Genomic DNA, 15,149 nt, shown 5'->3' on the forward strand with positions numbered 1-15,149 from the left:
TCCCACACCTCCATATCACAACAAAGTATGATAAAGATAAGGTATAACAAAACGGAATAAAATGCTATTTTTTAGCTCATGCAGATTTGCTGCTCAGAAAAATGACTGACAGCTTTGGTAGCTTTTACAATTTCTTAATGGTAAGTAGACCTTCACACAAGCCCATTTCATGATGAAGCCACAATAAACCAGAAAAAACAAAGTAGTAGCCTTCATGGTTCAGTTATTGAAGTTATTGAATCCAAATCAAACACACTTATACCTTAACACATTCTTAACTCTCAAGACACTAGCATTTCAGCCAGCAGGTGACAAAGGTCAACATGTCAAAACATTATTTGCTTTCTTATTTTGACTCCTAATACAAATAATACCTGAGCAAAGCTGGTTACTTTAGCTAGTCTATTTAATTAAAACTGAAAAAACTCAGATTTTATTGGTCTTCTTGGGCTTTAGGGCAACAAAAATGTGAATATTTTGAAAGGGTACAGTGACTGTCTGCACTGAAAGAATTTTATCCACAGATTCCTTATGCTAGTGGCACACAATTTACAGGAACCTTAATCACTTAATGTAAATGAATGCTAAGTTGCTTAAGTTTTGTCAGTGAAAAATTTAAAACATTTGCTTCTGTAGAACTTACATTTACCTGACACATTTATCCAAGGAAACTTACTACATTTATGATACAAATAGTTACATTTCTTTTTGGTTTTCCAATAGGAGCACAGGCAGGTCAAGTGAATTGCTCGGGGTTACACAATGGCAGTAGCAGGATTTGAACCTCAGGGTTTGAAGTCCAAATTCTTAACCACAACACCACACTGCCTGCAAATATAAATGTAAACGTAGAACTTGAAAACTGAGTTATCTATCAATATTTTTTAAACTGAACTGTAACAACCTGATTGCAAACTCTGTATATGGAGAGGCTCTGCATAAAAGGGCCTTTTGAACCAGAAGAAAATGACTTTTAAAGGCAGTGATCAGCATGAGCTCAAGCGCGTGCAGAAGGTACTCCAGGTCCAGCTCAGGGTGGCGAAAGAGCAGTACAGGAGAAAGGTGGAGCAGAAGTTGCAGAATAACAGCATGAAGGAAATGTGGGATGGGATGAAGATCATCACTGGCTGCAGCTCAAACCGGGGTGCCAACATCGAGAGAGACGTGGAGAGAGCAAACCAAATGAACAACTTCTTTAACAGGTTTGACCACCCTAACCCACTCTCACCTCGGAGTACTGCACCCTCCACCCATCCTTCTGCTGATACCAGCATAGGAGTTTCCCCCCCACCCACAATTACAGCAGCCTAGGTGAGCAGAGAGCTGAGGAGACTTCGTGCCAGCAAAGCAGTGGGTCCATATGGAGTATTGCCACGACTGCTGAAGGCCTGTGCGTTGGAGCTGGGGAGTCCTCTACAGCGCATCTTCAACCTGAGCCTGGAACAGGGGAGAGTCCCGAGGCTTTGGAAAACATCTTGCATCACCCCAGTCCCAAAGGTATCACGTCGTAGTGAGCTGAACAACTTCCAGCCTGTCGCTCTGACATCACATGTGATGAAGACCATGGAGCGGCTGCTGCTTCACTACCTTAGGCCACAGGTCCACCATGCCTTCGACCCTCTGCTGTTCACATACCAGGAGATGGTGGGAGCGGAGGATGCCATCATCTATATGCTACACCGATCCCTCTCCCACTTGGACAGAGGCAGTGATGCTGTAAGAATTATGTTTCTGGACTTCTCTAGCACCTTCAACACCATCCAACCTCTGCTTCTTAGGGACAAGCTGACAGAGATGGGAGTAGATTCATACCTGGTGGCATGGATCGTGGACTATCTTACAGACAGATATGTGCGTCTTGGGAACTGCAGGTCTGCCATTGTGGTCAGCAACACAGGAGCGCTGCAGGAAATTGTACTTTCTTCGGTCCTTTTCAGCCTATATACATCAGACTTCCAATACAACTCGGAGTGCTGCCAAGTGCAAAAGTTCGCTGACAACACTGCTATCGTGGGCTGCATCAGGAGTGGGCAGGAAGAGGAGTATAGGAAGTTAATCAAGGACTTTGTTAAATGGCGCGACTCAAACCACCTACACCTGAACACCAGCAAAACCAAGGAGCTGGTGGTGGATTTTAGGAGGACCCGGACCATCATGGACCCCGCGATCATCAGAAGAGACTATGTGCAGAGGGTACAGACCTATAAATACCTGGGAGTGCAGCTGGATGATAAATTGGACTGGACTGCCTACACTGATGCTCTGTGTAAGAAAGGACATAGCCGAATATACTTCCTTAGAAGGCTGGGGTCTTTCAACATTTACAATAAGATGCTGCAGATGTTTTATCAGACGTTTGTGGCGAGTGACCTCTTCTATGCAGTAGTGTGCTGGGGAGGCAGCATAAAGAAGGACGCATCACACCTGGACAAACTGGTGAAGGCAGGCTGGCTCTATTGTAGGCATGAAGCCGGATAGTTTGACATCCATGGCAGAACGACGGGTGCTGAGCAGGCTCCTGTCAATTATTGAGAATCCACTGCATCCACTGAACAGGATCATCTCCAGACAGAGGAGCAGCTTCAGCAACAGACTGCTGTCACTGCCCTGCTCCACTGACAAGACTATGCGACTCTTCAATTCCACCTGGCGGTAAACGTTAACATTATAGAGTAATCCCTCCTTGATCGCGGGGGTTGTGTTCCAGACCCCCCCGCGATAGGTGAAAATCTGCAAAGTAGAAACCATATGTTTGTATGGTTATTTTGATATATTTTAAGCCCTTATAAACTCTCCCACACTGTTTATAAATATTCCCCGCACAGTTATACAGCATAAACCCTTTATATTCTCTTAGTTATTGGGTAAGATTCCTTGAAATTATGCATGTAAGCACACTGTTTATATACTACTCACAAACATACGTATCGTATATCATTGAGGAGTTTTATTTAATACGTAATACAGTTTTAAACATATTGTAATTGATTAGGTAATATAAATATAAGTGGAAAATCTATAACATGTAAATGCTGTACATAAAACCAAAATGTTATTTTAAAGATACTGCAGAGCATCTCCGATATCACATATGTTACAGCCATTAAGATAGACAGGCCACCGGAAATAAATACCTACAATGCAAGAAAAATTGTATAAAATGTGTGTACAGTTACAATAAACGTACGTACATGTAGTAAGTAGCAGAAAATTAGTTATGGGTACTCACCAACAATGACACGACAACTTGTCCGATAACGATGAGTTTAATTTTACTTCACAACAAAAGAGAGCGTTACAGCTCTTCTAAAGGAGCCTCTTCAGGCGATTGTATAGCACCACCGTTCTTCTCCCGGCAGTCTTCAATCCAAATCCCTCAAGCAGATTCCATCCGGACTACCGCCTTATTACGTCCACTTACAACTCGTTTTGCGCCCTGGTTAAAGGTCACTGTGGCCATAGATCTTATATTCTTTTCCTCCTTTTTAAATAAAAAGAATCGTGGACTCATTGATGCCGTAATGGCATCCTGCAGCAAGTGTAGCTGTTCCCTTACTTCAACATATCCAAAACTTTTACCTTTTCGGCAATCGTTAGCATCTTCCATTGGCACCTGGGCACGGCTCCTGAAGCAGTAGCAGATCATTTTGGAGCCATAACGTAGGGCTTGACTATGCACAAAGATAAACACAACAGTTAACTCTTTACACAGTGAAGCATGTTGATGCTGAATGAGCAAAACAAGACTTCCTGGTTAATGCAGCAGAATCGAATTCGGTGCTCCGTCGCTGAGCCAGTCAGGACACAGGAACTTAACTACGTGCTCTGATTGGGTAGTTTCTCAGCCATCCGCCAATAGCGTCCCTTGTATGAAATCATCAGGGCAAACCAACTGAGGAAACATGTACCAGAAGTAAATTGTCTATCTGTCTGTCTATCTAATGGTAATAAGCCATGGCAACACTCTTAAGCATTATGCCAAATAATGCAGTTACAGGAGTGAAAAAAATGACAATGTTTGATATTTTTGTTATGAGTTTTTCCGTCAGCCTGTAACACTTTTACTTAAATTTCTTTTGTGTGAAAAGCCATTCTGAATTTCTGTTTAGGGTGTCTGTGTGTAAAACAATCAAGCAATGCTATCTACTCAAGAATATTATCACTACAAATTACTTAATTAAATCTGGTACATTAACCACTCAAGAGCTCAGCAGCAAAAATAACCTTTAAAACTTAGTGAATATGAAAGCTAGTGATGAAAACTACTGTTTTACCATACTGTACTGTATAGTCTGGCCTTGACATCATTTTTGGTAGCAGTACTGTAATGAACATCTGCATGGATGGAGTGATGCTCAGACAATTTAAAAGTCATCCACTTTGCTCTACACCTGATCTTCATTTCCATTTTCAGCTTGACATGAGCTGTTTGTGATTAAAATTTAACTGCATGATTAGGATCAAATGTCGCATCTGTCAGCTTGCACATATTAATATGCATCAAAAAAGACAAGAGGCTTCTGTAACTATTTGGATAATACTGGGTTGTGGAAATTACTACTCACAAGCAACTGCTTAAAGGCATCATTACCCACAACAATAAAGGAGACCCCAAAAACAACAATTCATTGTAAATTTAGGGAAATTGCGTTGAACACATTAAAAGCAACCACTAATGAGTGCAAAGATGTGGATCCATTTGTCTCAAAATATGTAGAGTTACTCCATCAAGTAAAGCCCACACTAAATGAGTAGAATATAAATTACACTGGTCAAAAATATCAAATGAATATACTGCTTTTTTCAGAAGCTTTCACAAGATAACAATTTTCTTTTAAGATCTGTTGCTCTGGTTTGTGGTAAAATGCACCTAAATATGCTGACACAGATGCCTTACCCATACTTGAGCTCTTATTCCAATTAAAAATAAACTACAGGTAAAATTCTGTTACAACAAACTCCCAGGGACCTAAAAAATATTTTGTTGTAATGAAAATGTCATTGTAATGAGATTCTGTATTTGTTAATATAGTGCTTTCTTTAACTTGTGCCCAGGCATTTGCAATCATTTCAATAGCTTCTTCTGCATTCATTTTAATCTCCTCCTGCCTACAAGTTATGCTGGCGAGAATTTTTCTCAGCATTTCCTTGTCATAATACACTTTCAGGGTGCGAATGATGCCCAAATCCAGTGGCTGAAGCACTGCTGTGCAATTGGGTGGGAGGAATTCAACGCAAACATTATCTAAATATGGAAGCATGTTGTGGGCAGCACAGTTATCAATCAGGAGCCGAATCATCCTTTTCTTCTTCATATTGTGAGGTTTCTGAACTCTTTTGAGACAACCCTCCCACTACCCCCACAATGGGAATGACACGCAGAAGTGCGTCCCGAATCGTGATTGCAGCGTCGGTGGAAGGTTGTTTGTCTGTTGCTGGGGCAGGCCAACAACAGGCTCACAGCGCTGCAGTGAAGCACCACAGAAGCAAATCATAAAAGATTGGGGTTGCGCTATAAATCCCTGTCTTCCACCCCAAAACACGAGGCTTAGTCTCAGTACTTTAGCAAAACCAGCTTTATTCAGCTTGAAACAGGAACAGCAGTCAGGCAGGGTCGTGGCCACGTCAGTGACCAAGTAATCGTGTTATCTGCATTTATAATGTACAGCCCTTATCAGGAGGGTCCGGTACCCCATACTCCCGGAGCACCCCCCACAGGATTCCCCGAGGGAATACCCATGTCTGTATATTAATTTGGCAAAATTTTACACTGGATGCCCTTCCTGACGTAACCCTCCCCATTCATCCGGGCTTGAAACCGGTACAAAGAAATACACTGGTTTGTGCATCCCCTGTGGCTGGGTTATAAAAACTACTAGTCTGAAAATGCCCACTTCTACATTTAAGGTAATAATAAAACTGCAACTGTGACAAACTTACTTGGAAAAAAACCCAAGTTTATTTTACCCCCACAAACAGTGAGAAGGATGGTAAGAGAGGCAATAATATCTCCAAGGATCACTGTTGTGGAATTGCAAGAAAAAGTAAAATCCTGAGGTTATCAAGTCTCCAAAACCACAATCAGATGGCATCTCCATACCAACTGATTATTTGGAAGGTATGCCAGAAAGAAGCCTTTTCTGACAGTTATCCACAAACATAAGCACATGGGGCCCCATGCATAATGCCATGCATAGAATTTGCACTATAACATGACGTAAGCACAAAAGCTGAAATGTGCTTACGCACAAAAAATTCCAGATGCAGGAATCTGTGCGTTCGCCAACTTCCACATTCTTCGACTGCATAAATCCCGGTCAGCGTGAAAAGTAAAGCACGCGCCTGCTGTCCCGCCCCAACTCCTCCCAGAATCCTCTTCTTTGAATATGCAAATCAATATAAACAGCCATTAAGATCAGCCTTCTGTGAAAAGACAATGGGAAAAGCACAGGGAAAATATAAGAATTTCAGCAAATACCAAGTGGAGGCAAAGAAAAACTTACTATTTGTTGGTTTAAACAGTGGTATAAACAACAAAAGGAAGTTGATCAAGTGACATAGCGTATCGGAGAAACTTGAAAGCTCAAGTTCACAAAGTTGCACAGTGCCCGAAATAAAAAAGAAGTTGTCAGATATCAAAATCGCCGTGAAAAGGCGAGTCTTAGCCCACCGGCTGAGTGTCATATGAAAGCTTATTAGGGTACAGAGAAAAAAAATAGGCACATGGTGGGGAAAAAAAGCACGAAATGTCAACTTTAATCTCGAAATTTCCACTTTAATGACGTAGATTAATTTGTCATTAAATTAGAACATCATAAACTTCATCTTAAAATTGTTTATTAGTTTCTCAAATCCCACTGTAACTAAAGTAGCAAGTTAAATGCTTTGTTTTGTATTTGATCTTCTATGTATTCTATGTGTGTGAATCACTACGTGCTTCTTAAACCGGCTTTCTCTTCCTCTTACAGGACACAGAATCCATTACATTAGTGATATTACAGCTCTCTGAATAATTAAAATACTGAGATGTATACGTGATATCATTTTCATGATGATAGGAGTTAAATAATTTTATTAAACATGGGAACACGGTGGCGCAGTGATTGTTCATGTCTCAGATGCTTGCTGCGCCATGTGTGACCGTCGATGAAATGCTTTAGTACAAAGGTACTGTCTCTTTCAAACGTACTAACCTCCAATTCCTGTCCTTACTTTTCTTTCTCCAAATACCCAATCGCCACACAATCACCTCCGTAATAGACATCTGTGACATCACAGTACAACAAAGCTACGTAGCTTGTAAGTAAAATGGGTACAGACTGCTTGCAATGATACAATAAGAATAAGTGAAAAGAATTTGACACGCCACACTGCCATAAATAAATTCAGTGTTATAGCATGATATCAAAAGACATGACAGTGTCATGAAAGATATGGTAAGTCATCTTTACACATGGCACTGAAGCCTCTCAGCTGTAATTTTTAAAGCTGCACAGGAATCATCATTGGCCATCAGTTTTTCCAAGGCTTACCTCACTGCAGCCACCAACCCTCATAATTCTATTGTGTTTAAAACCTTAATATCACTGATTAAAATGATCCCATGCTGAATCCAGAAGATAACAAAATAGTTTCTGTAATTAAGTTATAAAAAAAGTCTGCTGTGGTTAATTCTTTAATTTACATTTTTTTTTATTTTTAGTAATAATTATTTTCTTTATTATTTAACAAGTAATACGTGACCCAAATAAGCAACTTTTTAAATCAAAAACATCCTCAATATCTATATTGGGTAATTATTGATTATTATCTATCTCTAAAAATGCCAACTCATTTTAGGTTACAATTAGGAAATTTAGGTACCAGTTAAAATTACTTTTAATACAAACACACAGGCTGATTTTGAAATGGCTTCTTAATTTTGTATGATGATTTAAAAAAATACAGGCAGTGTAATAGCACTAGCAGCAAATATGATTTTTGTTAATAAATGTAAGTTGAAAAACAAGCTCCTCTGTCAAGACTTCAGCAAAAGTAGAAGGTGCTAAATGTCATGGCTTGTGTAGGAGGCCCTCACATATTCTTGTAATTCACTGGGTGACCTTGATGGAACAAAGGTTGAGAAGCACTGCATTATAGAAAAAACTACAGGGTCAGACTGCAGATTTATTTTGGTATACATACACCCTTGCATTTTCCTAACATCCTTTTCCCATTATAGATTCACAGACCAGTCACAAGCCATAACAGAAGTATCAGGATCAAAGCACAAACCCGACACACCAGTTCACTGCAGCAGGCAAACACACAGGTACATGCCCCCACCACACATACATACATACATAAACACACGCCCACACACACAGTTTTCTTCGTACCAAATCATGAAACCATTATGCATATTGCAAAATAACAATTTAAAATAAGCAATAAAAATACACTGTATTATAGTTAAAACTGAAACAATTACAAAATGAATACACCTATAATTTTACAAAAGTTAATACAGTTTGTATATAAAAGAACCCTTTCTCAATGTGAGAAAGGCAAAGAGTGAATCAAATTTCCAAGAAGCATAGAATACAGTTTCATTTAGGTGTAACATGTAAATACATCATCTCTCATTAAGATTAATCAAAATGTTATTTAAATTATAATTGTTCTAACTAACTGATAAACACAGTTACATTCAATGGGAAGAAGAACAGCATTTATACAATTTTTGAATAAGGAAAAAAAGTTAAACACATTAAATAGTGCAGAACTTTTTAAAATTTAAAAACAGAAACAGAATAATATCAATAACAACAAAGAATAAAAATGTATTTCTTACAGTACAGTATACATTAAAAATTGTTATAATCAGTTTACTTTAAATCTTGAAAGTGGGGTGGCTAAATACATGTAAAGAAACTAGTATTCTGTAAATGATTCACTTCTGCACCTGAGTTTGTTTAAAACATATGACAATACATTGCTTCATTATCTCATTAACTAGGAAGACATGATTTACACTTTCTAACAAAATAAGAAAAACTACCAACTAATTATGTATAAATAAATTTGAGAAGATCAATAAATAAAATACTGTTCAAGGAATACCATGTTATAAAAAGTGATATATAAGGCTTTGCAAAATCTACAAAGAGCCTGGAGTTTTTTGATGGGTTTACAACATAAAATTACTTTTTGCCAAATTTTGAAAGTGCTGTGTTGCTTATTATATACAATATAAACAACCTATTATTACAAAAAAGCACAGCACTGTTTATTTACATCATTGACAAAAATCAAAAGCATTTTATGTTTAATACTTTGCAAAATAACATGCATACAGCAGTTTTATGGTGAAGGCCTCAGTGTAGTTAACATGCTTTAATATCCCAGTTATCAGGATTTTTTTTACTCAAATAGACCTGCATTAATTAATGGATATAAATCAAAGATAGGGTGATTTTATGTAAATGCTCAAGAAACATTAAACCCTGATTTTACAATATTTTGTACCTATTATTTCCAGCAACTCATTTTCCTCATTAATTTAAAATGTATCAATAACAGTGGCATACAACAAATTATTTCAAAGAATAAAATAATCATTTTTGTTAAAATAATTACATAGATTTTTGAATCCTTTCAAATATATGCTTTGTATACTTGGCTAAATGAACAGAAAAAGAAAAAAAAAAGATTTCACGTGAAGACATGTTTGGTTAAACTGAAGAAAAATATTTCTTAAATCAAGACAAGACACCTATAAATTACTTCTGAGTAAAACATATGAATAAAAATGGCCTAAGACATGGTTTATAGAAACTCTTAAAAAATGAGTTTTTAAACAACTAGTAGAAAAAATGATTAAACTGACTAAACTGAGAAGTAAGATATCAAATTTTGAAGTTAACAGGACTACACAGGAATCAGTTCAAGGTTAAAATAATCCTTGATGTTTGTCTCCTTAACCAGTTTCTGGTAACCAGTATATTTTGTTCTTGTTTCACTATTGTTTCGGTATGCTGTGCTATACACTTATTGTACCTCTATAATGGTGTCTATACTATGTTTAACAGATTTTACTGGCATTTCACATGATCCATTTCCTTCAGAATTATACATAGCACAAAACTGAGCATTGCTTTCCCGGATAAGTTTGTTTAGAACAGAACTGTTCATTCCTCGAAGACAGTGTCCTCTTACAAGACCAGCCTGCCCTGCAGAAAGAAGCCAGTTATGGGAATCAATGTTGGGACTGAAGCGTACCTGGTGAAAAAAAAAAACAAATATTGGAAAAGACAATTAAATCACTAGTTTTGATTAATCTGGACAGATTTAAAGAAAAACCCTATTACAATAATGACAGTATGTTTGGAAAAATGCCATAATGACGTACACCCCCGCGAAAGGTGAAAATCCGCAAAGTAAAAACCATACATTTATATTGTTATTTTTATTTTGTCACGCTTGGGTCACAGATTTGCACAGAAACACAGGAGATTGTAGAGACAGATAGATACACTGCAAAAAAACATTTGTCTCTTTCTCAAAAGTTTAAACTGTGCTCCATGACAAGACAGAGATGACAGTTCCGTCTCACAATTAAAAGAATGCAAACATATCTTCCTCTTCAAAGAAGTTTGCGTCAGGAGCAGAGGATGTCAGAGAGAGACAGAGAGAGAAAAGCAAACAATCAAAATCAATAGGGCTGTTTGGGCTTTTAAGTATGCGAAGCACCACCTGACAAAGCAGCCGCAATAAAGGAAGCAATGTGGAGGTAGTCTTTCAGCATTTTTTAGAGAAGCATCCGTATCCTCTAAGCCAGTGTGCAAACAGCCCCTCTGCTCACACCCCCTCCGTCAGGAGCAGAGAATGTCAGAGAGAGAGAGAGAGAGAAAAGCAAACAATCAAAAATCAATAGGTGCTATTCGTCCTTTTAAGTATGCAAAGCACTGCGCGGAAAGCATATCGTATGTCATCGAGGAGTTTTATTTACAAACCGGATTCCAAAAAAGCTGGGACACTATAAAAATCGTGAATAAAAACTAATATTTTATTCAGAATAGAACATAAATCACAGAACAAAAGTTTAAACTGAGAAAATGTATAATTTTAAGGGAAAAATATGTTGATTCAGAATTTCATGGTGTCAACAAATCCCAAAAAAGTTGGGACAAGGCCATTTTCACCACTGTGTGGCATCTCCCCTTCTTCTTACAACACTCAACAGACTTCTGGGGACCGAGGAGACCAGTTTCTCAAGTTTAGAAATAGGAATGCTCTCCCATTCTTGTCTTATACAGGCCTCTAACTGTTCAATCTTCTTGGGCCTTCTTTGTCGCACCTTCCTCTTTATGATGCGCCAAATGTTCTCTATAGGTGAAAGATCTGGACTGCAGACTGGCCATTTCAGTACCCGGATCCTTCTCCTACGCAGCCATGATGTTGTGATTGATGCAGAATGTGGTCTGGCATTATCTTGTTGAAAAATGCAGGGTCTTCCCTGAAAGAGATGACGTCTGGATGGGAGCATATGTTGTTCTAGAACCTGAATATATTTTTCTGCATTGATGGTGCCTTTCCAGACATGCAAGCTGCCCATGCCACACGCACTCATGCAACCCCATACCATCAGAGATGCAGGCTTCTGAACTGAGCGTTGATAACAACTTGGGTTGTCCTTGTCCTCTTTGGTCCGGATGACATGGCGTCCCAGATTTCCAAAAGAACTTTGAATCGTGACTCGCCTGACCACAGAACAGTCTTCCATTTTGCCACACTCCATTTTAAATGATCCCTGGCCCAGTGAAACGCCTGAGCTTGTGGATCTTGCTTAGAAATGGCTTCTTCTTTGCACTGTAGAGTTTCAGCTGGCAACGGCGGATGGCACGGTGGATTGTGTTCACTGACAATGGTTTCTGGAAGTATTCCTGAGCCCATTCTGTGATTTCCTTTACAGTAGCATTCCTGGTTGTGGTGCAGTGTCGTTTAAGGGCCCGGAGATCACGGGCATCCAGTATGGTTTTACGGCCTTGACCCTTACGCACAGAGATTGTTCCAGATTCTCTGAATCTTCGGATGATGTTATGCACAGTTGATGATGATAGATGCAAAGTCTTTGCAATTTTTCGCTGGGTAACACCTTTCTGATATTGCTCCACTATCTTTCTGTGCAACATTGTGGGAATTGGTGATCCTCTACCCATCTTGGCTTCTGAGAGACACTGCCACTCTGAGAAGCTCTTTTATACCCAATCATGTTGCCAATTGACCTAATTAGTGTTTATTGGTCTTCCAGCTCTTCGTTATGCTCAAATTTACTTTTTACAGCCTCTTATTGCTACTTGTCCCAACTTTTTTGGGATTTGTTGTCACCATGAAATTTTGAATCAACATATTTTTCCTTTAAAATGATACATTTACTCGGATTAAACGTTTGATCTGTCATCTACGTTCTATTACAAATAAAATATTGACATTTGCCATCTCCACATCATTGCATTCAGTTTTTATTCACAATTTGTTTAGTGTCCCAACTTTTTTGGAATCCGGTTTGTAATACAAACTACGTGCTTTGATTAGGTAGCTTCTCAGCCATCCGCCAATAGCGTCCCTTGTATGAAATAAACTGGGCAAACCAACTGAGGAAGCATGTACCATAAATTAAAAGACCCATTGTCCTCAGAAATCCACAAACCAGCGAAAAATCTATGATATATATTTAAATATGCTTACATATAGAAGCTGCGAAAGTCGAAGCTCAATATAGCGAGGGGTCACTATCTTGAAATGTTGAGCTTAACACTAGAATTACCAAAGCCTACGAAAAAACTCGTAATCCAGGCCCACCTTAAACCTGTTTGCACCTCTCTGCCAGCATCTTGTGTTGTGTGTGCAGCATACTATCCCATCCCCCCAACAACACAGAAAAGGCAGAAAGTTCTCTCAGCTCAAGTCTGTTTACCTGCATGTGAGTTGCCTAGAGTTGTATAGGGTAAATAATATATTGTATATAATGTACTGTATATCGCTGTACTTTGTATATAAAAGCCAGATCATTACTTGCCTATTTACCTTGATTTATTTACTTATTGTCCTACATCATAAAGTCACAAGTAGACTGCAGAGCTTCCTGTGTTTGATTGACAAGGGCATGCTCAGAAAGTACAGTGACGGGAAAAGTGCTATAGCAGCTTCCGCTTGCAGCTATACATACTTCAGTACGCGAGCGACTCTCCATGCTAGTATATAGAGCTGGACGGTGTATGTGCCCAAAAAAGAAGTCTGACTGCAATCTCATGCCATTGCTCGCATACTGAAGTGTCAGTATGCACTTTTCGTGGCATTACAGATGTACTTTGTGAGCATGCCCGTGTTGGCCAAACACAGGAAGCTCTGCAGTCTACTTGTGATTTTATGTTGAAGGAAGATAAGTAAATAAATCAAGGGAAATAACATTCAATCTGGTGTTAATATAAGAAAAATATATTTTTTTTTTTATGTAAAGACCATCACAAAACAATCACAAACAGGACTTTGAGTGATATGTTGGCGAGCTCTGTAAGCGCTGCTTTTTCTTTGAAGGACAGGTGTGGGGCAGACTGACTGGCAGGATGACACCAGACCACTTGCTGCATCCAAACAGTGCCACCTTTCTCCTTTACACCTGGTGCAGCTGTGTTGTTTTTATGTGCGAGTTAACGTTTCTTGCGGGGAGGGCTTCTTTCTCTAATGTAGAACCCTCATCATAACAGTTCACCTATATTTGATACTTGGACTTCAGGCTTCACACATTATACACTTCATGTCTACATTTTGTCAATTATTACTAAAACATAAAAAACATTTCTGTTTTAACGATGCATATACATAGATTGTTGTAGATACAGAACATACATGAAATGCATATATTCCAAATAAAGATATATTATTTCCCTTATACAACTCTAGGCAACTCACATGCAGGTAAACAGACTTGAGCTGAGAGAACTTTCTGCCCTTTCTGCATTGGTGGGGTGATTGGATAGCAGGCTGCTTGCTGCTTGTGCTTATCAACACATTTATAACACAAAAGACGCTGACGGAGAGGTGCGAACAAATTTAAGGTGGGTCGGGATTACAAGTTTTTTCTTAGGCTTTGGTAATTATAGTGTAAATTATGAAATCCACAAGGCAGGTAGAACCTAGAAAAACAACATATTATTGCTTATCTTTGAACAGATTTTGTGATTTTGCTGTACTACTTTGCATTTTGTTATTTGTATAGAAATTATTTTTCAAACAAACTGTATTTAATTTTCATGAAAACCAGTTACTTCCAACTAATGTACATATGCTTAGAGATAACTATTTCACAGAAATTAAAAACGGTGAGGCAGGTGATAAAAGTTTCTGTATATAGGAACAAATATGGAGAATGCAGAAACACATAACAGTATGCAATAATTTTACAGCAAAACATTCTTCCTTTTTTGGTATCAAGCATCATTTCTGGTCAAAGGAAAAATCTTCAGCATTTTTTAAATTTCTCCAGCTTTAAATTATGGGACAATAATCTTTTTAGGTGTGTAAATTCTCTTTAAATTTAGTCCAAAACTTTATGGGTACTAATGTGTGCACAGCTTAGCCTGACTAATGTTTCTTACAGAAACATCTCCAGAGCAGTTGCTGTCACAGCTATAATTATTCAATGTTTTCACAAACCTATTAAAAAAAAACAGCTGTAATAGACAGCAATGTCTGGGTGAATCATTAAGATTTAAATACAAAGTCTTAACCACTAATTTGCTGATGGTACCCCAGCAGCAAATAATTGATAAACAGAAGTTCTCTATAATTTCTGCATGGCCAATCAGTCTAGTACATTGTAAGGAAAAATTTACTTCTCAGAAAAGGAGTGCACAGTATAACATAAAATAACTCAAACCCCCATAATCAAATTCACACATGGCACAAAGCAGAATCTAGCCCAGGGGTGGGCAATGTTGGTCCTGGAGGGCCACAGTGGCTAGAAGTTTTTGTTCCAATCCAATTGCTTAATTAGAAACCAATCCTTGCCAATCTCAAGACCTTATATAATTGTATGGCTTGTAAGCGTAAAACAGATAATTTTCAGTCTGTCACGTTTTATTTTCTCAAGAGTTTTAATAAACTAA

The 15,149-nt window shown here is 38.3% G+C and overlaps 1 protein-coding gene across 2 annotated transcripts in view; it reads right to left on the minus strand.

Annotated features, from left to right (window-relative positions):
* Positions 1–9,168: 9,168 nt before the first annotated feature.
* The window catches only part of gtf3c2 (general transcription factor IIIC, polypeptide 2, beta), a 177,686-nt gene continuing 171,705 nt past the window's right edge, over positions 9,169–15,149 (minus strand). For both annotated transcript variants that reach the window (XM_039749019.1, XM_039749020.1), the window contains exon 19: positions 9,169–10,260. In XM_039749019.1, coding sequence (XP_039604953.1) covers positions 10,030–10,260 — 231 coding nt within the window. In that variant the 3' untranslated portion in view covers positions 9,169–10,029. The remainder of the gene's footprint in view (positions 10,261–15,149) is intronic.

This window comes from Polypterus senegalus, chromosome 3 (genome assembly GCF_016835505.1).
Source record: "Polypterus senegalus isolate Bchr_013 chromosome 3, ASM1683550v1, whole genome shotgun sequence".
NCBI classification, from domain to species: domain Eukaryota; kingdom Metazoa; phylum Chordata; class Cladistia; order Polypteriformes; family Polypteridae; genus Polypterus; species Polypterus senegalus.